We start from the raw sequence: 22,189 nt of genomic DNA, 5'->3' as shown, positions 1-22,189 counted from the left end.
AGCTCATATTAGTGTCATTTCGCCTAATTGGGGTGAAATAGGGAAAGTGCATAGATCGCGTTTTCTTAATATTGTTGCGTGTAGAGGGATACGCTTGACGAAAATACTGGGCTAACGGGTTCTAAATCAGATGATTGGATTTATTGGCACTTCGGGTACAATCTCCCTTAATTAGAGTCAGTACAGCGCTTTCGGTGATTTCAACACTTCCCAGTTCACCGTTGTACACGCACTAGGATTCTTAGTTTCCATTAGTCGTCGCCTGGCAACGGATCTAAACACAGAAACTGTCACTTCAAATCACTACGAAGTCTTCTCGCCCCTTCTTGTTCAATCACCTTGGACGACCGATTCTCCAGAACTCCACCCAGTTCTCCAATTTTATCGCCAGCCTATCTCCAGTCTTTCTAGTTTTGACTCAGTACTATGTACTCAACTTATCCTGTCTCAGCTGAGTCTGAGTCTTATGTTACGTCCGACTGTCAGTCGGCCAGTCTGTCTTGGAATAAAGCACCCATTGGGGACTTACTACCAGATTTTTATTACTGTCTGACAGTTGCGGGTTTGTTGACATTGGGCGCTCTCTCTGACGAGAGGACGGGTCTGTCGTTTACAATTGCTGCTGGTCCTCACCAGCGTAATCAATCATCTCGGGTCCGAGTCCCGTGGGACTCGCGACCACATTTTACTGTCACAGAATCGCGACTCCCCTTTTTGTCGCCTCCTACGACTCGCAGGGATACGGTGGAGGTATTCGATCTCGCCTCCACACGGGATTTTTCATCTCAGATGCAAACACACCGCCGTTATGAAGACGCGGCACGGACGATGCAGAAAACACGGCTTCCTCTATTGTTGCGCGACGCATCTGTAGGTGATACCACGTGATCGCCATACAGCTAGTTTATTGGCGCGCTGACTGCTGCCTAGTAACTAGCCGTAAAATTCGTCTACTGAGAACACAGCTCCCATTGTTACATGTTTGAATGTGTTTACGGAGCCGTTTCCTAGAAATGTGTTGATCAAAGCCGTTACAATATCAAATAAGGTCTACAGTCCCATATTTAACAAAACATGTCACTAATTTTGTTAACTACTACCACAGCTATATATTTTTTACGCCATCAAGCTCAGAATAATTTGGTTCCTACAGCCTTCTACTCGATGTATATAGGGCTCTTATGTCCCTCTTGTATGCACAGAATCATTGCGCAATGCTTACGCACAAGACTAAGGTAATCTGTATGTAGTTGGTTGTAGTCGACGACGGGTGGATCTAGTTGCTGAGATGAACTCCCAGATGGTCGTGCCATCTGTGGTAGTATCATATAGCTGGATTGCTGTAACTCATCCTAATGTCTAGAGATGGCGCGCGTTGCCACTTTAAACTTTGTAGAGTGCAGTTTGAGTGGCGATTATGTAGATAATTTGAGGACGTTATTTCAACTGTAATGGTTTCATAAATCCAATTATGTAGCTAATTATGAGTGTCTAGAGGACACGGGCTTGGAAGCAGCCAGCTGTAACCCCTTTTAAACATTGTCGAATTATTTATTTGGAGAAGATGGAAAAAACAAACAATTATTTTAAGATTTTTTTGTAACCTGTTCGAAATTAGAAATGTTTATCTTCCGAAAAGAGTTACTACGACAGCAGCTAAGGTTAAAATTATTAACCCGTAACGTAAGAACCTATTATAATTTCTGAATAGCCTTTCTACTTTAAAATGTATCCAGTTTGAAGGGCACGTGGGGCAAGCGAGAGCAGCGTTAAGTGTGTTAAATGTGGTTGTGATTAAGCAGAGTGTCCAAGCCCAGATTCGTCATCGAGTGGGCAATATTACTGCTTCGTATTCGGTAGGGCCCAGGTTAAAATCTCGGCTTGGAGATTGGCTATCCTGAATTCAATACGATTCCATGCTGTATGTCATCTCCGTACGCATAATTTCAGACGGCCTCTGTGGTCTAGTGGTCAGAGTTCGATTTCCGGCGCTACCAGACTTTTTTTAGAAGTAGTGGGCCTGGAACGGGGTCCACTCAGTCTCGAGAGGATAATTCAGGAGCTATTTCAAGGAAATAGCGGATCCGGTCTAGAGAACCGAAATTAACGGCCGTGGGGTTTCGTTGCGCTGACCACGCGACACCCTCTATTCGCTAAAGTTGGCGCTAACTTCGCCAACAAGCGGCGGTCGCTCGGTCGGTATAGTTCGCTTGCGGACTACAGGCAACGGAGTGTATTTTTAGTAGTAGCCATTATGTGTTTGTCATTAAATGACCATCATCAGTCAGGTATAAACACAAAATCAGACAAAACAATAAAACCATAAAAGAGTTCACTTTGTAGGAGTTAACTATGCCCAGTCAACGGTGGAAGTCGGATTCATCACGAATTGTATAAAAGCGAATATTAAAGGAACCAAACGTTAAAAGCAGTATGTAAGTAAGTAAGTAAGTACATAGAAACAGACATTACACTTAAGCATGTTTGTTAGTTATGATCATATGTGTTTTTATGTTACTAATTTGCTTTACGACACTTTAATAAATGCAGGAACTTTTGCTGCTCATATGACATGTGATTTACGCACCGAGAATTATGATTTCTATGAAAGCCGCTATTCCAGACACCGTTACTAATGAATGTGCTACAGGATCTGATTGCTCTGCTACTTTCGCTTTTAGTATATACGTCATCACAACATGGGCACGAGAGATGAGTCGCATTGTCTCTGAGGCGTTGCATTCGGGTCGCTACTTGTAGCGTGACGAAAAGAAAAAAATTAAGCTAACTTCATGGAGCATAATTTATCTTGAAAAGATGACAGTCGCTTGCCTATTCATGGCATTTCATACCTTTTGTGGAACCGTAATTTTCACCCTTCTTCAGTATAGAACCCGCCACGCAACATTATCCTAAGCCCGATAAACCTAGACAACACTCTTACATTTTATTTATTGAGATTCATTTTAGTGTTATTCTCTTTTTACGCCTTGGTTTCCCAAAGACTCTTTATTCTTCGGGGTTTGCTTTTACATCTTTGTATGCATTTCTCATCGAAGAAAGGCCAGTACAACGATCAGTTTAACTAAGATACAACAGTAGAAGCCAATAAGGTGACAAATAGTGGTGAACAAGAAGATTATTGTAACAGATTGGGTCGTTTCTAGGAAACGATTAGCAGGATTAGCGTCAGGAATAGCTGTCCATTGTTGCGCAACGGTTCTAGTTACTATGGTTCACTGCCGATAACGACAGCAACGAATCAGAGGTTGCACAGTATCGATTTCTTAAAAGAGAAATACGCAAAGTGACACCCTTGGAGGGGGTGTCTGCCCCCACGGCCGCCTGACAGTTACAACCAGAAGTCAGAGAGAAGACAGAAGAAAGAGGAAGGCGACAAAAAGGGAAGTCTCGAACCTGAGACAGTAAAATATGGTCGCGAATACCACGGGACTCAGACCCGAAAATGACTGCGCTGGCAAGGACCAGCAACAATTGTAAACGACAGACCGTCCTCTCGTCAGAGAGAACGCTCCACGTGAAACCCGCAAATGTCTGACAGTAGTAAAGATCTGGATGTAAGCCCCAGATGGGTGCTTCAATCCAAGATAGACTGGCCGACTGACCGTCGGTCGTAACATAGACTCGATTCAAGACAGAAGACGGAAGACAGATCTGTATTTTATGTGCCGTAGTTACAGTAACCATTAGAGTGTTATCACCAGGGCCCAGATTTTGATGACCTGAAATATTTTAAAACTGACCGAAAAAATCCAGAAAAATTATCTAAAAGTTAAAAAACGACCTGCAACGTCATGTCATGGGAAATCTACTATTACTTGCTTACTTACTTACTTACTTACTTACTTACTTACTTACTCATGGAGCTGAGCACTTCTGGCGGAACCGCCAATTCAGGAGCTACTCAAGAATTTCCCAGCACTTTATGGAACCCGAAGGTTCATTACCGTGTTCACAAGAGCCCTCCACTGCTCCCTATCCTGAGCCAGATCTATCCAATCCATGACATCCCATCCTATCTCTCTAAGATCCATTCTAATATTGTCCACCCACCTACGCCTTGGTCTTCCCTGTGGTCTGTTTTCTTCTGGCTTTCCCACCAATATCCTATACGCATCCCTCGTCTCCCCAATTCGTGCTACATGAGCTGCCCACCTCATCCTCCTTGACTTGATCATTCTAATTATACTTGGAGAACATTTGTTTTAATACGATTTTTTCTATCGTGTTAGAATGCGTATCAAATGTACACATGCGGTATGCATTCGAACATTTAAGTGCCACCGCATTCAGAGTTGCAGTAGATGACGGTCAACATGCGGAGATTCTCGAAAGTGAGAGAGCGCGTATTGTCCGACAGCACATTCTTGTCCTTGGAGAAACTCCTTTCCACATCTGCAGCCACAGTGGGAGCGTCCTTGAAGTGTACCAGATCACTAGCAGTAAGTTCTTCTTCAGTACTGAGAGCGCTGAAGGACTCTCCTGACAGAATTCGAGAAATGCTGCATAATGTTTCATAACCTGAGTTTTTATCCAGAACACTTTTCATTTTTCTTGACACCATTTTACCAATGTCCCCTGACACTTTCTCCAAATCACTGGTTATTTTTTTCAGCAGAGCTAGCGAATCTTCTAGTGTTGCTCCTTTCTCCAGTAAGCATTTAATTCTTTCCGTCAAGGAACTGAAATTTGCCTTTATGAAGGCCAGCTGTCCTTCCATTTCGCTGCACGAGAACTGTTCCTGAGCAGCTTCAATTGCCCTCGCATCCTCCGTCTTCATTGAATCTACAGTGTTCTTCACTACCTGAAAATGATCGCAATAGTAAACTGCAGCATCAATCCACGTTCCCCAACTTGTGATGACGGGTTCCGGGGGCAGTGGAACACCAGGAGCCATAGACTTAAACTGCATTTTACGAGCTGGAGCCTTGACGAAAATCTTCGTCCACGACACGAGAGCATCCACTTGGGGAAATTTTTTTATCTCACTTCCTCCATCACACTATGCAGTGCATATGCTAGGCAAGTAACGTGCACCAATTTCGTATAAAACGACTTTATTGACTTGCCTGCTTTTACAATATATGAGGCTGCATCGGTCACAAAAATCAAGACGTCGTGCCGTATACCCACTGGCCACAGTAGAAACATCGACCTGTCGAAGAGGTTACAAATTGTGGAATGCTCACTCGTAAGCAGAAACACTTCACCTGGTCCGCCAATTTCCAAGGTTCCAAAGATGACGTTTGCCACGTAGCGAGCCTCTGTATCGCAGGTCTCATCAATGGAAACGAAAATCTTCTTCCCACGCACTTTATTCCTAATCGTTTCCAGGATACTGTTGTAGCACTGGCAAAGGTAGTTCTTCCTGAGTGTGGATTCATCCGGGATGGAACGACCACAGTTCACTTCCAGAATTTGTTTTTTTGGTCAGAGACCAAAACGGAATATTTGCAGAGCATCACGCAGATCTGTGAACAAATCCGATGACTTATTTCCGCCTTCAGATAAACACTGTTGCAGTAACTTCTTTTGTTCGAAATTTGCACTGTTCGTATATGCGTGTTGCGGCCTATATGTTGTTGTACCTCGTAGCTCAGCTGTGTGCATTGCTGTCTGCCTAACATCACTGACCCTATGTACATTCAGTAACTGGGAGGAGTACTTCCTCCGCCTATTCAAAATGTTCTGGGAATCTGCAAGCAGATCACCGTTCTCATCCTTCACTAAGTTACTGCTAGGTTGGTAACCCCTCTTAAAGTCATTTATTCCTCTATACAGGTCTCTAATGTTCTTGTCCTTACTGTTCATTGCAATCTCATCAATTTTGTCTTTGAAAAAGTCTTCCCTCCCTACCTGGGCATTGAATCTCCTAGCAAAATTTTCATAGGGTACTTGGGGAATTTATCAAATACATGTTCTAGTTCTTCATAGAACCTGTTATTTATGTCATCAGTTTTATCTTATGTTGGGGCGTGAACATTCATAACGATGATATCACACCAGCGACCTTTTAGTATTATATATGATATCCTATCACTAACGAACTCTGCCCTCTTAACTGCTGATACGATTCTATTGTGTACGAAAAAACCTGTACCTAATTCATGATTTTCATTCCCCTTTCCATAGAAAAATGTATAGTCTCCTGGTGGTGCGGTGCCACCTCCATCCCATCTGACCTCCTGTACTCCTTATGAATCTAACTTACATTTTAAGATTTCTTCTGCCACTGCCCTGAGCGAACCTGACCTATACAAACTTCTGACATTCCAAGTTCAGAATCTCATGTCCATACGTAAATCTTTCTACGGCTTTTAATGTACACATCTAGTAAAGTAAAGATATCCCTGTAACAGGCCGTGCAGGCCCATATGGTTGTAGCGTAGTTGGTTGAGGCACTATGCTACAAGCCGCAAGGTAGCGGGATCGAATCCCGATGAGGTGGATTTTTTTTCAATTTACCTAATCCTTCCAGCCGCACTATGGCCTTGGGGTCGACTCGGCCTCTAGCAGAAATGAGTACCAGGAATATTCTTGGGGGTGAAGGGCGGCCGGCGCGTAAGGGTGACAACCTTACCGCCGTCTATGAGCAGATTTTCTAGAAAATGTGGGAACCTCAACATATCTAGTAGGACTATCAAATATGACTGAATTCCTAAGACTAGATTTCTGTATTATGAAGCCGTATAGCTTGTTAGATAGGTACCAACGTTTATGAAGTACCTACCCTCTCTATTATTTGTGTAGATATATCTACCAGACTACACGATATCACCTCCCAGAGGACTGTAATATTAATATTCACCCCATTAAAAGTATAAATCTCATAGTTGAAACCTCTTCAGCAATTTCATGGGGAAACATGCTGATAGATACAATTTCCCCACTTGAAATACATTTTTCAGAAGGAACGCATAGAAGGCTTCATGTTCACAAGGTACATGTTTTCTTTGAGCTCCAGAACTACAAGCAAAACTATATCTTGTTACTTACGACGTAGAGGAGCACAGGCTGTCCCTTGACGGTGCAACAGCAGGCCAGGGACCCCACAAGGATGATGAGGGCACCAGTCCCTATGAGTACATAGGGTGCAGTTGCAGAGAACTCGGTAGAGAGTTCCATGTATTTGTAGAGCTCCACCACCATCCATATTCCCACGGCTAGAACGGCGATCCCCGTCAGCTGTTGGAGAACAGAATTCACCATGTAGCGATAAATGTCTGTTGTATAAGAACTGACGGAAGGACTTAATATCATGGTTCATATTCATGGCTACTAGAGAGAGAGAGACGGACATAGTAGAAATTTTATATACTCGTATAATATGAGACTGTTGATGTGTACATCGTATATTGACAGAGAACGTAGTTACTCGCAGTAGCTGATAGATGGCGTTAATTGTCAGATTCCCTCCACATGTACATAAAGAAGTAAATGTACAAAATAATAATAGTATATTCTGAGATTTAAGTTAAGATATATACTAAGATAGAATAAGATGTTTATAAGAATGTGCTGCAGAGGGCAGGATGGGCATTGCCTAGGGGGTTTTTGTATTTACAATTCCTTTTCACAATAAAAAAACACATGTAGAAACTTGAGATCTAGGGTAAATAAGATGGATGAGAAATGAATACGAGACAGACAAGTGTAGGTTTGTGGAGATGTCTGGATAAATTTCGATGGGACCTTTACATTAGGAAGATTAAAATCGTTGGCACAGAAATATAAGGTAATGCAGACATATAAGTTGTCCAAAGTCAGTTTCTTTTCGTGACTGCAGGTTAAGTAGCGACGAAGAATTTCTTGAAGAGGAAACAGTGATAATGAGCATAGTAAAAGGCAGCTGGCCGCGCCATAGCTCAAGCGGTTAGTCGCTGGCTTCCCACCGCGGCGGCCCGAGTTCGAGCCCGGGTCTAGCCAAGTGGGATTTGTGGTGGACAAAGTGGCGCTGGGGCAGGTTTTCTCCGAGAACTTCGGTTTCCCCCTACCAATCTATATTCCACCAAATTCTCTATCGTCATAATCACCCTGGACAGGCTACAATAGGCCAAACAGTGGCCGCCGTGCCGAGTGGACCTAGTTGGACTCCAACCCCCAACAGGCAGCTCATAACCATGATACGAGGTATCTAACAGACGCGGGTTTCTTCTTTCTTTGAGAAGGTTCTAGTTTAATTACTCAGTCAGCAAGCAGAAATGGTCCTCTTAACTTAGATTGCGGTATGTTGCGGATGTGATGCCTTTCAGTTTGGTAATTGAATGCCATATATTCGGAGGAATCTGCTGCCTCCATAGCCTAACAGGTTACTCCGAAACGTTGATACCCACCTACCAAACTAGACGACATTTTACGCTAGAAGAACGTTGTCTTGCCAGTCAGGTGCTTGCTATCAGTTTACACATAAGTAACTTGAGGAAGGTTTAAGATTGTTTTGTGGATTTCTTCCCCATCTGAGGCCAGTCGTCAACGTAGTTTCAATTTTGAAAGTTAGGAGTTGAAATTCAAGTAAGCTTCTTAACAAGATACATCTTGAACCGTTACGCCTCTTAATACGCAAATAAGCAGAAGTCCATCAATAATAACTGATTTATCAGGGTTAACTAAATGTTTTATCTTGTAGTGCAAGCTGTGCGTTCTCATGGTGGCCAATAATTGCCGAAATATAGAAAGACAAACATTTTTACGGGATAGCTCAGTCGGTATAGCGACGGGCTACGGGCTGGACGGCCGGGGTTCGATTCTCGACAGGGGCAAGATTTTCTCGGCCTCCTATGCAATGTGTACCGGGGGCTAGTTCCCTCGGAGTAAAGTGACCGGGGCGTGAAGCTGACCATTCATCTCCATATACTCGAGTGCCGAGGTCCTCTCCCCCCTGTCTTCATGGCGTGGTGCTTAATTAATTAATCAATCACAAGGAAAACTAACACTTGATGGACTTGTACCGCTTATTTACCGATTAAGAACTGATAATATCAGTCCAGTAGATGTTTACCAACATTTCTGAAGGCGTCGGTAAGCGTCTACCAGACTATACGATATCACATCCAAGAAGACAATAACTTTTATAAATACCTCCGTCAGATACTCAGGTCTTAACCAATTAGCAGTTGAACTTACATTCTCAGAGCTGTAAAAGAGGTTGTATTACTTGATCCATTTTATGTTACTGTCATTATGGTCATGATGGAAGCAATTGCTGTAAATTGCTAATATAAGAACTGAATTGATCTTAAAGAAGTAGGATGTGAGTGTCTGCACTGGATTTAGCTATCCCAAGATAGGATCGACCGGTGTGAATATGATAATGAATCCATAATTTCCATAAAGGCTGAGAATTTCATTACCAGCTGACTGACAGCTTCCCAAGGTCTCTGTTCCATTTAGTGAGTTAGTTTACTGGAGTTCACTGGAAATGTGGGTTAGAAATAAGATTTTTTTTCTTGTATTATGTTCAGAGTTCAGATATAAGCCAGCCATTTTGTTTTAAAGAACATTGCGTCGGTACTTTCACTGGAATTCTGAAAGTAATGCTGAGTGCATGAAGTCCATAGCAAGGCCCTGCTGAAGCATAAATTAGAATTGTTACATATGCTAATTAACTGGAGGAAATAAGAACAGACAGTGAATTGCTCTCTGGTGACAGAACCGGTAGGTTCACCACTTCCGCAAAGGTCTGCTGTTGAAGACGACCCTGTACAATCCTTACCACCCTCATAACAAATTTATGTAAGTAAGATTTGAGGCTTTCACGGCGGTGACTATAAAGAAAGCAGTCTTATGGGATTTGGCACCGTGTATATGTGGTGTTAACCGACGTTTCGGAGGAACGTATCGCCTCTTAGCTTGCGGATTTCTTATATTTTCCTTCTACCCTGAAGATGGAGGCGATACGTTCCTCCGAAACGTCGGTTAACACCACATATACACGGTGCCAAATCCCAGAAGACTGCTTTCTTCAAATTTATGTAAGATCGTTCTTAATAATATCATCGTATTTCCTCAGTCTTGGCAAAATTGTGTTTGTGTTTCTTGTCTCCCCATTCTGAGCTACATCAAGTCTATCATAACCCTGACGATGTTGTGTGATCTGTATACACCATGAAGTCCCCCTCTGCGTAAGATACACAACTTCATCTCTCTTCGGAGCAGATATTTTCCTCGATATTTCGCTCCTTAACTCTCGTAATTTATGTTGTTCCCCGGACGTAACTGGTTTATGGTTTAATTTGCGACGCTGAAAGTATCTACGACATGTAGCGTCGGGTGGTAGGATGGTTATGAATTGGAAGGAAGCGATCGTGGTATACTCGAGGTACTATCTCGCATTTGCCTAGAGGGACTGAAGAAATACACGAAGAACCTAAGGATAGTCGGTGCCTCGGATGAGATACGAACCGAGCACTGCCCGAATATAAGTCTAGAGCGTTACAGCTTCACCAGTCTACTCGGGCCCCCAACGTAAGACACCACATTTAACAAACGTATAGAACAAAAGTAGACTAATCATAGGCTTTAGAGGCCTTGCGACGAGCTGATCACCCGCCCAAGGAGTCCTACCGTATGTGTAAGATCTAGAAAAACCGAAGTGAACGGAGAAGTTCATGGAGGTAGGCCTAGGTCCACTGGGGCTGTAGTGCCAAGGGGGGAAGAAATCATAGGCTTAAATATCTTGTGATGGCACTTGGAATACGTGCCACAGACGTGAATGGCCGGCCCTTCGTGGTACTCAAATAGGTCATTTCCGATCTGTATTTCACACGCTGGAGCTATCTGCCCTCAGTCAGTGACGCGTGTTGCCAAGGGAACAGGGTCGTTAAGAAGCAAATCAGTTTCCAAGAGCAACGTGACAATGATTTAATCAAGATTTCGAGATTATTCTGGAACTTCTGTTGAATATTGTATGAATACCTGTGAAGATGATGGATTCTCGATGCAGTATATCAGACTTGCTGGGCTGTGCGCCCCCTGGGACCAACAGGAATCGGGTTTTCCACGTTCTTCTTCCGTGTAGGCAGGTGGAACCCTGCCACTTTTCGACCTACCGTGCTGTTAGTGGCAGTGACGCAACACCAATTTCTCCGAAGTCTGATTGAGTTAATGTTTAGACACATTGTCTAGTTAATGGCTACTGTAACTATATATGGCTCTCAAACTGGGAGGGCTTACTTGGCTACGACACCTAACCAGAGGACACGAGATAACTCCATATAGGAAACTAACATTTCCAAACCCAAAGGCATACGGAGGGCTCAAAGACCCAGCCTAAGGTGGCTGGATTGCGTGGAGAAAAATTTCAGAATCGTTGATATGCAAGGATCCAAAACGAGATCGATGGACAGGAATATCTTCAGGAGCAAGCCAAGACACACACGGGGTTCTGGCTCCAGTAAAAGTAAAGCTATCCCTGTAACAGGCCGTGGAGGCCCATAGGGTTGTGAGACGTTGAGGCTCCCACATTTTCTCTAGACAATCCACTCACAGATGGCGGTAAGGTTGTCAGCCTTACGCGCCGGCCGCCCTTTACTCTCCAGGAAGATTCCTGGTACTCATTTCTGTTAGAGGCTGAATCGACCCCAGGACCATAGTGCGGCTGCATGGATTAGATCAATTGAAAAATCTCATGACATCGAGAATCGAACCCGCGACTTTCCGGCTTTTAGCATAGTGCCTCAACCAACTGCGCTACTACGTGTCCGTTCTAGCTCCTGTAAAGAAGGTGACTGTGCTTCTTTAATGTTGTAGGAAGTTGATGCAGAATGGGTAATGATTGAAAGGAAAGCCCATTCTATTTAAAAGTACTATCCCAGTATGAGGTTTGAAGATTTGGGGACATCGCGATAAATCGCAGTCAAGATAAAAAACCGAGATTCGAACTGGCAACCTTATGAGTACAAGTCTGTGTTGCTGTCTCAGACCGGTTTACAATCTACGCAGCTACATATCTGATGGGGATTGAAGGCTTTCTGACAGTATGCTATTCATTCATCAGTAATCTCTCAAGACGACAGGTCCACAGTCTCTTCCAAAACAGTTCCTCCACTTGATGCGATCTAGAGCTTTCTCCTTCAAATGAAAATATCCTCTTCTGTCCCCAAGGTCATCCAGCATCTTCTTACGTCTTCTTCCTCGTCTTCTGGTCACTTCTATCCGCCCCTCTGTCTTTCCTTCAATAACTTCTTTTAGGAGGCAGTTACCGCGTAAGATATGAAGTATGCTATATGAGATTTTATTCATTTTATCCATAGTCTTCTTAACGCTTTGGAGGGGAAACTTGTACAGTGAGGCAGAAGGACGCGAGGAGACTAGAAACCCAACAAATGAAGGTCGTGGGACCGCTTTTGGGGGCCTCAAGAGTAGATAATTTACAAGGGATGTGCGCCCTACAAAAATAAACTACGCACGAAAAGAACACAGCGTAGACGCCGCAATATGGAAATAGCGTCAGTGAAGTGTGGACGCACATTCTCAAGTAACATCGACGTCCAATAAAGCATGTAAATATACTGTCATGTGTATTAGTGACTAATAAGGCGTCTTCAGGATTGGGTGAACGGGTTTATTTACTCCTTATACACACCACCACTAATTACACGTACCACTGTCTCTATTTCCACACTTCATAATTTTCTGTAAACCACACACACACTAGTCGTCTCCTGGCAACGCAATTAAAACACAGGAACTATAACAGTCTCACTGAATTACACACTCCGAATGTTACACATAAGTTTTGTCTTCAGATCCGCGCTCTTGCAACTAACTCTTAACTACACTGCACTGTGCTCTGTACTAATCTGAGCTACAGCAAGTCTTCGTTATATAGGCTCCGCACGGATATTAGGAAAAGAAAGTCACGTGATTCCTAGCCAGCGAGTTCATTGGCGCGCTGACTGTTGGCTCGCAACGAGGTATAAAATTCGTCCACTGGGACACAGCTTCCATTGTTACACGCTGGAGCGTGTCCATGGAGCCGTTGCCTGTAAACACTTCGAGCAAATCGTTGCAATACTGACATTTGAGCTCGCACACTGCGGCGATTTCAGTCAATTAACAGCTGCCTGAGGATGACATTGTAGGGCCGAAACATGTTGCGACAGTTAAGTAGAGTGTGATTTTAATTTTGAATATGACTGTAAATGGCATTTTAAAATAAGAGGTTATGTTGCATTGTAGACGAAAGCAAGTGGACGCGAGTGATAATTTACACACGTACAGAACTAATTATGGAGAAACTGGGAGAAACCAATATTTGAAGGACACAGAGAAGTGGAGATTACAGCGGAGAAGTCACTTGGAAAGGACATAAGGCATACGACTTCCACACAGAATATTTTATTGCAGGCCCAGGTAGACAAGAGAAACTGGAAAAACGGAGGAAAGATGGTCCGGCCAATTTTGAATGGCGGAATGGACCAAAGTGGTCTCATCATAAACAGAAAGAGAAGACATCTCTGTAAATCCATGTGCTGTGTTATTTCCAATTGTTTATTTATTTCCCGACTTTTAATCATGTTCAAGGATGAGTCGCTTTCCCTTCTATTTCGCACTATTGTGATTTGAATGTATACACACAAAATCTCATATTCTTATCATAACACAAAGTAAAAGTTTCCAGTATTAGTACGTGTAGGAATATAGTACGCAAATTTTCATAAGAGGATTTGCGAATAGGAAGACATAATGAATCATACTTTTACTATAAAAAATTTAAGAAATATTTTTTTATAAAAATTGTGTAACTTACATTTGTGAACCATAATTTTAAAATCTATAACAAGCGTGACTCCAATTTCCTTTTATTCTCATGTCTCTGAAAATGGCCACAAAGGGCCCAAACATGTAAAACCACGCATTTAATTGATCTATTAAATTAAATTGGTCACGGCGGGTGCTTTGTTATTGCAGCAATAATTATAATCTCTTTTGTCAGTGCGACTCTGAACTCCGTCCAGGACGACCCATGTAGCTTCAGGACTACGTTTCCAAGTTTCGGACAGCCTCTAAGCAGTAAAATCGAAGGTCGATATTCGAGACATTAAGCACACTTTCAGACTCCCTTGAGCGTGTAGTTTTCGTAGAAAAGAAATGGTTGATTTTATGGGTTGATTTATGATGTTGTCAGTAGCTGATTATATAGCATCGAATGATGGGACGTAGAGGCAGGAGTGAAGAATACCATCGTTGCAGCCGTCCGTTCGGTGTGAATATACACAATTTTTAGTGGATTTGAAGTCATGCTCTTTTGCAGCACGCATGGGAGCGAGGGGGGATGCACGCAGCGATTTTGTGAGGCATCCAGAAGCAAAGAGACCACTAGAAGGACATAGACGTAGGTGGAGGATAATATTAAAAAGGATCTTAGAGAAACAGGATGGGGTGGCATGGACTGGATTAATGTGGGTCAGGATAGGGACCAGTAGCGGGCTCTTGTGAACACGGTAATGAACCTTCAGGTTCCAGGAAAGGCTGGAATTTCTTGAGCAGCTGAGCGACTGTTGGTATCTCAAGGACTCGGCTTCATGGCGTTAGTTAGCTGTTTTGCAGAAGGCCTAAAGACAGGCGACGGAGAGAAGCTGGTTAGTTGTCGGGCCTGGGTAATTCTAAATACCGCCACAGGAGACCAGAGATCGCCCCTCAGTCCAGTTAAATTAACTCTACTTTCTCAAAACTTTCTCACATCTGCTAACTTGTAATAATGTAATATTCCCAATGCTGTGGCAAAAACAGTTTCATTTATATTACTGTGTAACGTATTAAGATGAGTATCAATTAATGGTCACGACATGAACACAGGATAACAAATTAATTTTTATTTAACGAGAAGCCCAAAAGAAGTCTTAGGATATAAAATGTACATCCGATAAATTCTTGCTTTCCAAGACCTCCTGGCTCACCTGTCATCTCGCACCCTCTGTGGTTAGTGGTGCATCCTAAATGAGAACTTCGATTGGCGGATTAAAATCAATGGCGCTCAAACTGTATAACGTCTTGACTCTGTACAGCATGAAGTCGATGTACGCAAAATGTCGTCCGTATTTGTGTCCTATAATTTCTCTGAAAACTTCTAAGCACACGCTTGGCGTCCTTCGTCCCTTTGTAGCCTTCTTTCTGAAAACATACAAATCTATTTCTTTTTTCTTTTCTTTTTCCAACGAAAACCCACAAGCATTTCGTGATCATGAAGTTTGTTCTAGTTCTGTTGGGTTCTTGCTAGGCTTACCTTTCGGCCCTGAAGATGGAGATGAATTGTCCTCCGAAATGTTAGGCGTTACAACTCTGAAGACCGCATTCTTCGTACTAACCATTACGAGAACATGAGATTCAAAGTAGAGGATGTATATTCACGTCATCTGGATTATGACGCCGTGTGATTGGGTGAGCTTCTGAGGGTCTGTAGGCGCCCTTTCTGCTATAAATAAGTTGCATAATCATTCTGTCGGTAATGAAAACAAAGTAAGATTACTTGAAGTTTAATTTCTATTGATTTGTAGCTCCTACATTGGGGCTTGCAGGCTGAAACCGCGGCGGGGGGGGGGTAATAGAAGATACCCTGCTGGGACTACTGGGGTTGCATTTTCACCATGGTGACTCTTCAGGACGCGGCTCTGCCACGGGTACCGATTGTAGGACGGTTTAAGAAAGATGAGGGACGTGTGTGTACATCCTGAATTAACTGTTGAAGCCGGCCACGGTAGCCGAGCGGTCTGAAGTATGTACTATCTCCGCTCCCTCGGAAGACGGGATCGTGGGTTCGAATCCCACACAAGGCATGGATGTTTGGTATGTGTATGCGTTTATTCTCTGTTTGTGTTGTCCTGCGTTTAGGTAGATGCCTTGTGACGAGCTCATCACCCGTCCAAGGAGTCCTACCTTCTGTAAAATGATCAAAATGCAAAAACAATCTCGACACCGCAAGGCATAAGGGGAACGGATTAAGGAAAGTAAGTAACTGTTGCAGAGAAAAGTTACAAAGAATATGTGTAGCGTAAGAGTTCTGAATTGTTGGCTCTGTTATTGCATCTAGATGTTCAGTTCGTCAATGTTAACTTTCGATATTCTCTTGTGAAGGCAGAAAATTTGTGAAGCTGACGAACAGAGGCAATGTCAATCCGACATAGTTCGAATTATGAGGGGACACAACATAAAACTTACTTTAATATAATTATCCCGAAAACTGCAAAACCTAAGGAAACAGTGCACGTGGTACATCTATTCGGCCTAAAACATATGTTACATTCTTCTGTACAGCCTTTGTCCGAAAGCGTTCTAGACTTGATGTGTTCGAATTTCGGTCGGACACTGCCTATCCTGGCTGAGTCTTTTCGTGGTTTTCATCAGCGCCTCCAGACAGTACATCGATTAGACAAGAACCAGTTCCTTCCGAACCCCCTCCATTTCGGATGCTCTGTATAGTCTCGATACCGAGAGTATCGTTAAGGAACAACCACAAAAGAACTGTGAGCTCTGCGCTGAGTATTTATCCCCTGTCGGGAATCGAACCCCGGCGTTCACAATACCTACTCAGTTATCTCGGCTTGCAGATAGACTGTAATTAGGCAAATAATTTGTTAACGTTGGATCATGGATATTTTAGAATTGACGACAGACTCCTGGCTTTTTGAAACCTTATTGCAGTGAGTTCATTTATATTCGAAATTTACTACGAAACGTCACTAACTAATGGAGTCATTCTCCACCTTTTATGGAACCCGAAGGTTCATTACCGTATTCACAAGAGTCCTTCATTTTACACTGCATCTTGAGCCACATAAGTCCTATTCACAATTTCATTCCTTCTCTGTGAAGACGAAACACCTGTTTTCAATTTTATGCATTAAGCCCAGCATTTCAATTAGAAAAGTGCAGTGACATTCTAATGAATGAAAATACTTCAATTGAAATCAGAACGCAATGCGCTCCTGCTTGAGGAAATGACGCGATAAACAGGAAACGGGACTCTGAATACGTGATACGACAGTCTGCCTTCCGGTCGATACGTTGTTCTGCCTACATTAAAACGAAGTCAGGAAAATGTCAATATTTCTAGGAAGCTCTCGGTACCTGGGCTGTATAGCGAGGAACGGTAGGATGGCAGGATGTAGTGGAAGGAAGTATTCATGGCCTCCTTGACTTGATCATTCTAATTATACTTGGAGAAGAGTACGGGTTATGAAGCGTAGTATGTAACACATACACACACACACATTGTAACACGTTTCTAGGGAACGCGACAAGAAATTGTGTGGGTCTCGGATTTGGACGATCACTCTTGACACTCACAAATACAATTAGTCGCACTTAGAACGCCTTCTGACGTTTCCACTTCAGCGTTACACGTTCACCGCTATTCTCGGTGGAGCGTCTTGGCCCTTCGAAGCTGGACTGACTCTGCTGACTCTACTGGTATCCAAGTCAAAGTCCAAGTCACATTGCGACTGACGGTCAGTCAGTCAGTAAGTCTTGCTGGGGCTCATGACCAGATATTTATTACTATTTTGTCAGTTACGGTCTTGCTTTGTGGGGCGCCTTCTCTGACGAGAGGACGGGTCTGCCTTTTACATATGCTGCTGGTCCTTGCCAGCGCAATCTTTCACGGGTCCGAGTCCCTTGAGGATCGCGACCATATTTTACTCTCTGAGATTTGAGACTTCCGCTTTCGTCGCCTCCTACGACTCGCAGGGAGGTATTCGACTCCGTCTCTACTGGGATCTTGCTGAAGTTGGACTGTTATATCCTGCACTCGGACTGAATAAGGAACACCTTGTCGAAGGGTTTCGTTTCTCCTGCTGCTATGCAACGAATCTCTTGTTTCCGCGGGAATACATTTTAATGACTCAAACAATTCGTTTCTAGCCTCTTCATAACGGCGGGAACCCCACTATTAGACTTGCATCTCTGGGCCAACGATTGATAGCCGTTGACCAGTGATAGACGGCTTACCGTCCGGCCTTCCTAGCGGCACCTCACAATATGTATATATATTTCACCCCACAGTTTCACAAGGCCTAAATGTTAGTATTATCGAGTGTAGGAATTAAGTAATACAAAACAAGGTGCCCTTTGCCCTTATGTGCGTACCAGATTTAATAAATATCCACCAGTTTATTCAGATTTTATTAAGACAGACACGGACCTGATCATATCATAAGTCGACGTTTCTTTATAAAGAAAACTGGCCAAAAATGTAGTTCGCTTTATCTGTAATCGACTGAGTCTACAAGCACAATCTGAGAGTTGGGGTTCTCACGATGGCGAGTGTGAAGATAACTGTGTTTTGGGTTGTGACGCCATATAGCCTGGTAGAAAGTGACCAATGTATCCCTTCGTCGAATTTGTAAAATAAATACACTGTCAGGGACAGATTTCCAATGGTAAGCAGACGAAACTTGACTGAGCAGCAAAGTATAACAACACGAAAACAGGACCGAGTGTAGTAACATTGTATTAACTGAACATAAAAGCAGAACATAGTAACACCAGCGAGCGAATCATTTCTGCATAACAGTAGAGGAAGAAACCAATACGAAGACCACCTTCATAAGGGCAGTGTGTTACAACATAGAGACATGAAGCTATTCTCAGCTCATAACAATACATTGTTCTAAGTTAATTGTTAATGGCAGATTTGTAATCTCAATCCCAAAACTCAAAACTAAACTCCGTGGCTTTTAGTCCGCAAGCGAACTATACCGACCGAGCGACCGCCGCTTATCGGCGAAGTTAGTGCCAACTTTTGCGGATAGAGGTGTGTCGCGTGGTCAGCGCAACGGATTCCCACGGCCTTTTATTTCGGTTTTCTAGACCGGAGTCGCTATTTTTTCATTCAAGTAGCTCCTCAATTATCCTCATGAGGCTAAGTGGGCCCCGTTGCAGACCCACTACTTCTCAGAATATCGGATAGTGCCGGCAATCGAACCCGGGACCTCTGGATCTGTAGACAGGAACTCTGACCACGGGACCACAGAGGCGGCCAGTCTCAATCCCAACGCATTTTAAATTGTAATGCAATTAATATTAATTAGAACTACACATAGGATATGATTGTACATGATCGGTTATCTATTTTACGTCATATGTTACATTAGATACCCAAGAGTATGCTTACTGAAACACAAAGTGAGAAGGCAGTTGATGTGATGTAAGGTCACGCGTTAGAAAGTCAATAATTAAATTGTGTATGTAACGAACACATGTGAATGACCCTTGAAGGGTCAAAACATGTAGTGTTGATTTTAAATTAATCAATAAAAACATTGTTGCGTTTGACGGTTGAACGTATTTAAGGTCTTTATGCTTTTTAATTGTAATACATGCAACAGGGTGTAAACAATAAAAAATATAATATTTCGCCTTGCGTATCATAATGACAGGGCATCGTAACTTTTCCTAATCTTGGCTTGTTTCCACTGCCGCACAGCAATGCGGAGGTGCAATTAATGCAACATCGCATGGAATAACAAAGGTTTATTTGCATAACGTCTGTCCGTAGCACGCAGAGTTTGAGCAGCTGTGTGACGGTGTCAGCTGACTTATTGATCTCTGTTTCCTCAGTCACTTGAAATTTTCATGGCTACAAGGTGAATATTATAACGCTTCATGTCTTGTTCAGAGTAAAACGAGGACGAACCGGTGTCCAAGTAGCTAATATGCAGAAAATATACCGAAATATCATTCTTGCTACCTACTGGTGGATCCGCGATAGCTATAGCTATGGGCTGTATAACCGAGACATCGCAGTTTGATTCCCATCAGGTTTTAAGTTGTCAATAAAAATAATCTGAGTTAAGTGGTGATTTTTCTTAAGTAGGCCGTTTTACACGACTCTCACCCCATTCCACCCCACCCCATTAATAATTAATTTTATTTACTTCGGGCTCCATGCTTCCACGTGACACCCACATGACACCTACGTCATATGCCGCAACACGCGACAAAGCGAAAAGACAGTTTACTGACAGCAGTGCAAGCTGCTGAATGTGCCTTCACTCTGTTCACCGAGTTGGTGCAGACATCTGCTGCTCTTCTAATTGAACTCTCAGATTTATTATCGTGTTCACAAGAGACCTCCTCTGGATCCGATTCTGAACCAGTTAAATCCAGTCAATTATTGCTCTAATACACACCTCAGTATTTTTCTTCCATCTATATCTAGCTCGCTCAATCTCTTCCCTTCCAGTCTCTCGACAAATAATTTATGTACATTAGCATTTTATTTTAGCTTGCTTTTCTAAAGTAGGCTTATGCTATCTCTTTCGGGTTTGTGTGTTTGTGTTCCCCCCACCCCACCCCTTTCATCTTTTGAATGCCTGAACCAGTCTTCATGAAACTTTGTATGCATATCATGACACGTGAGCCCATCTCAACGGCATACTTCATAAATGCCTCCCATCAGTCTGCGTGTCTGTAACTAGGAAACTTTTACCGCGGCAACGAATGCACATGCAACAATAGAACAGTTGTTGGACTCGTTTTCTATGCAGTCCACTTCGTATCAGAAGAAAGTAGGCGATTAATCCTTCCCAGGCCTTCTTGTTTTATTTTGCTAGAAAGCTGAAGATTAACATAAGACTGTACAGGGACAACTTTATTTTAACTTTTACTTCGAAGCGATATTTCCTTTACGAAAGAAACAGAGTTGCTCCATAATGCGGGCTTCCTTTATAGAGCGACTTCATGTCTGGTGGCGGGGTGACCCCTGTTATCGATCTGGGTAGGCTACAAGTTGCAAGGGAGGAGACGACTCCTACCGCTCCTACCCAAGTTCTGTTTTCCGGCGCACAAGTGGACAGGCAATCGAACCGACCAGGCATGTGCTTCCGAATTGTAGTTTCCACTTTATTTGCCTGCCCTCGGGTCACAGAAGGCATTTCTAATGATGCTGTATCCTGATTAAGTTTACGAACGAAATGAAAACAAAATTAATGCAGTGCTTTCCGGAAAGTTCCCTAAATGTAGCGCTGTGACGATTAAGTAACTGGACTACCTTGTTATGAATTGTTAGAACTTCACGTAGGTTTGCAGAAACATCTGAAATGTAGATGTGGCTACAGCGGTCTCACTGCTCGCCAGTTATTTTCACTTCCAAATATGTCTGTTAATTGCGTTGTGTAATTTATTCCCCCCCAAAGGTGTCTCTATCTTGTCGTGGTGGTGGGACTTGCGTGACTCTGTGACCCGGAGAGCTATGCCGGCGGTAGTTTAACTACCAGTAGGGTCATCCATGCCGGAAAGGTCAAAGATAGAGTCCAGACTAGGTTTGGGTTTGGGCATGGGTCTAACAACCTCATCCTGTAGAAAGAATTTTGTTCAGACTTCCTTAGCTTTCTGTCGTATTAATTTTCATTCCTGTATGTTATGGAATGATGCTTTGACTCCTGCGTTTAATACCGTACTCTACGAATAACGTACAAATAGTTAATCGTAAACATCCTCCTTTATAATATTATATTTAAGCATCCTGTTACACTCACACAATATATATGAGTGTAGCAGCTACGTAAGAATATACACCTGATGATGGCCATTTAGGGCCGAAACATGTAGTGTAGAAGAAGGAAAGAAGAAAGAACTACAATTAAATTGTTGCACTTAAGACGGAGTTTGTTTCATATATCCTCTTTACATACAGAGTTAGCCTAAAAGAAATAGACACTTTTAAAGCTTTACAGAAAGAAGAGTTTTAGCATGGCCGAGATACTTACATGGTTTGAAAAGTACGCCCTGATATTTACATGGGTTCACCTTTCTACGGAGTACAGCACAAAAAACGTGCACTTTAGGGGAATCCCTCACACGCTCTACTACAGCTCTCGGGATTTCAGTTTCCCATATACGAACCTTGTGTTTGTTCACCGTACCGCTAATGTGGAACGTTGATTCGTCACCGAAAACTGGCGGCTAAAGAAATCATTACTTCCTTCCGTTGCTGCGTGTCCATACAGAATGAGTGACGGAGGGTTTTGTCGCTTTCAGTGAGGTTCTGCAATAATTGCAACGGTAAGGGAACACTCGTAAACGTTTCCCACACAGCCTTTTGTGGAACTTGGAGTTCTAAACTTGCACGTGTTTTCGACATTTTTGGGCTGCGCGTATAAGTTTCACGAACACGAGTCATTTAAACTGTCTATTTCTTTTAGGCTAACCCTCTATAAGATGGCAATAT

The 22,189-nt window shown here is 42.9% G+C and overlaps 2 protein-coding genes across 3 annotated transcripts in view; one reads left to right on the top strand and one right to left on the bottom strand.

Annotated features, from left to right (window-relative positions):
- The window catches only part of LOC111862389 (zinc finger protein 771), a 128,170-nt gene that overhangs the window by 90,305 nt on the left and 15,676 nt on the right, over positions 1–22,189 (top strand). The gene's annotated exons all lie outside the window — the stretch shown is intronic.
- Positions 1–22,189, bottom strand: part of LOC111862391 (tetraspanin-7) — a 37,972-nt gene that overhangs the window by 11,366 nt on the left and 4,417 nt on the right. Inside the window, exon 2 of the mRNA XM_023847745.2 lies at positions 7,018–7,206. Within this exon, the coding sequence (XP_023703513.1) occupies positions 7,018–7,206 (189 nt within the window). The remainder of the gene's footprint in view (positions 1–7,017; positions 7,207–22,189) is intronic.

This window comes from Cryptotermes secundus, unplaced genomic scaffold (genome assembly GCF_002891405.2).
Source record: "Cryptotermes secundus unplaced genomic scaffold, Csec_1.0 scaffold671, whole genome shotgun sequence".
Taxonomy (NCBI): Eukaryota; Metazoa; Arthropoda; class Insecta; order Blattodea; family Kalotermitidae; genus Cryptotermes; species Cryptotermes secundus.
This window is presented reverse-complemented; position numbering and strand designations above follow the sequence as displayed.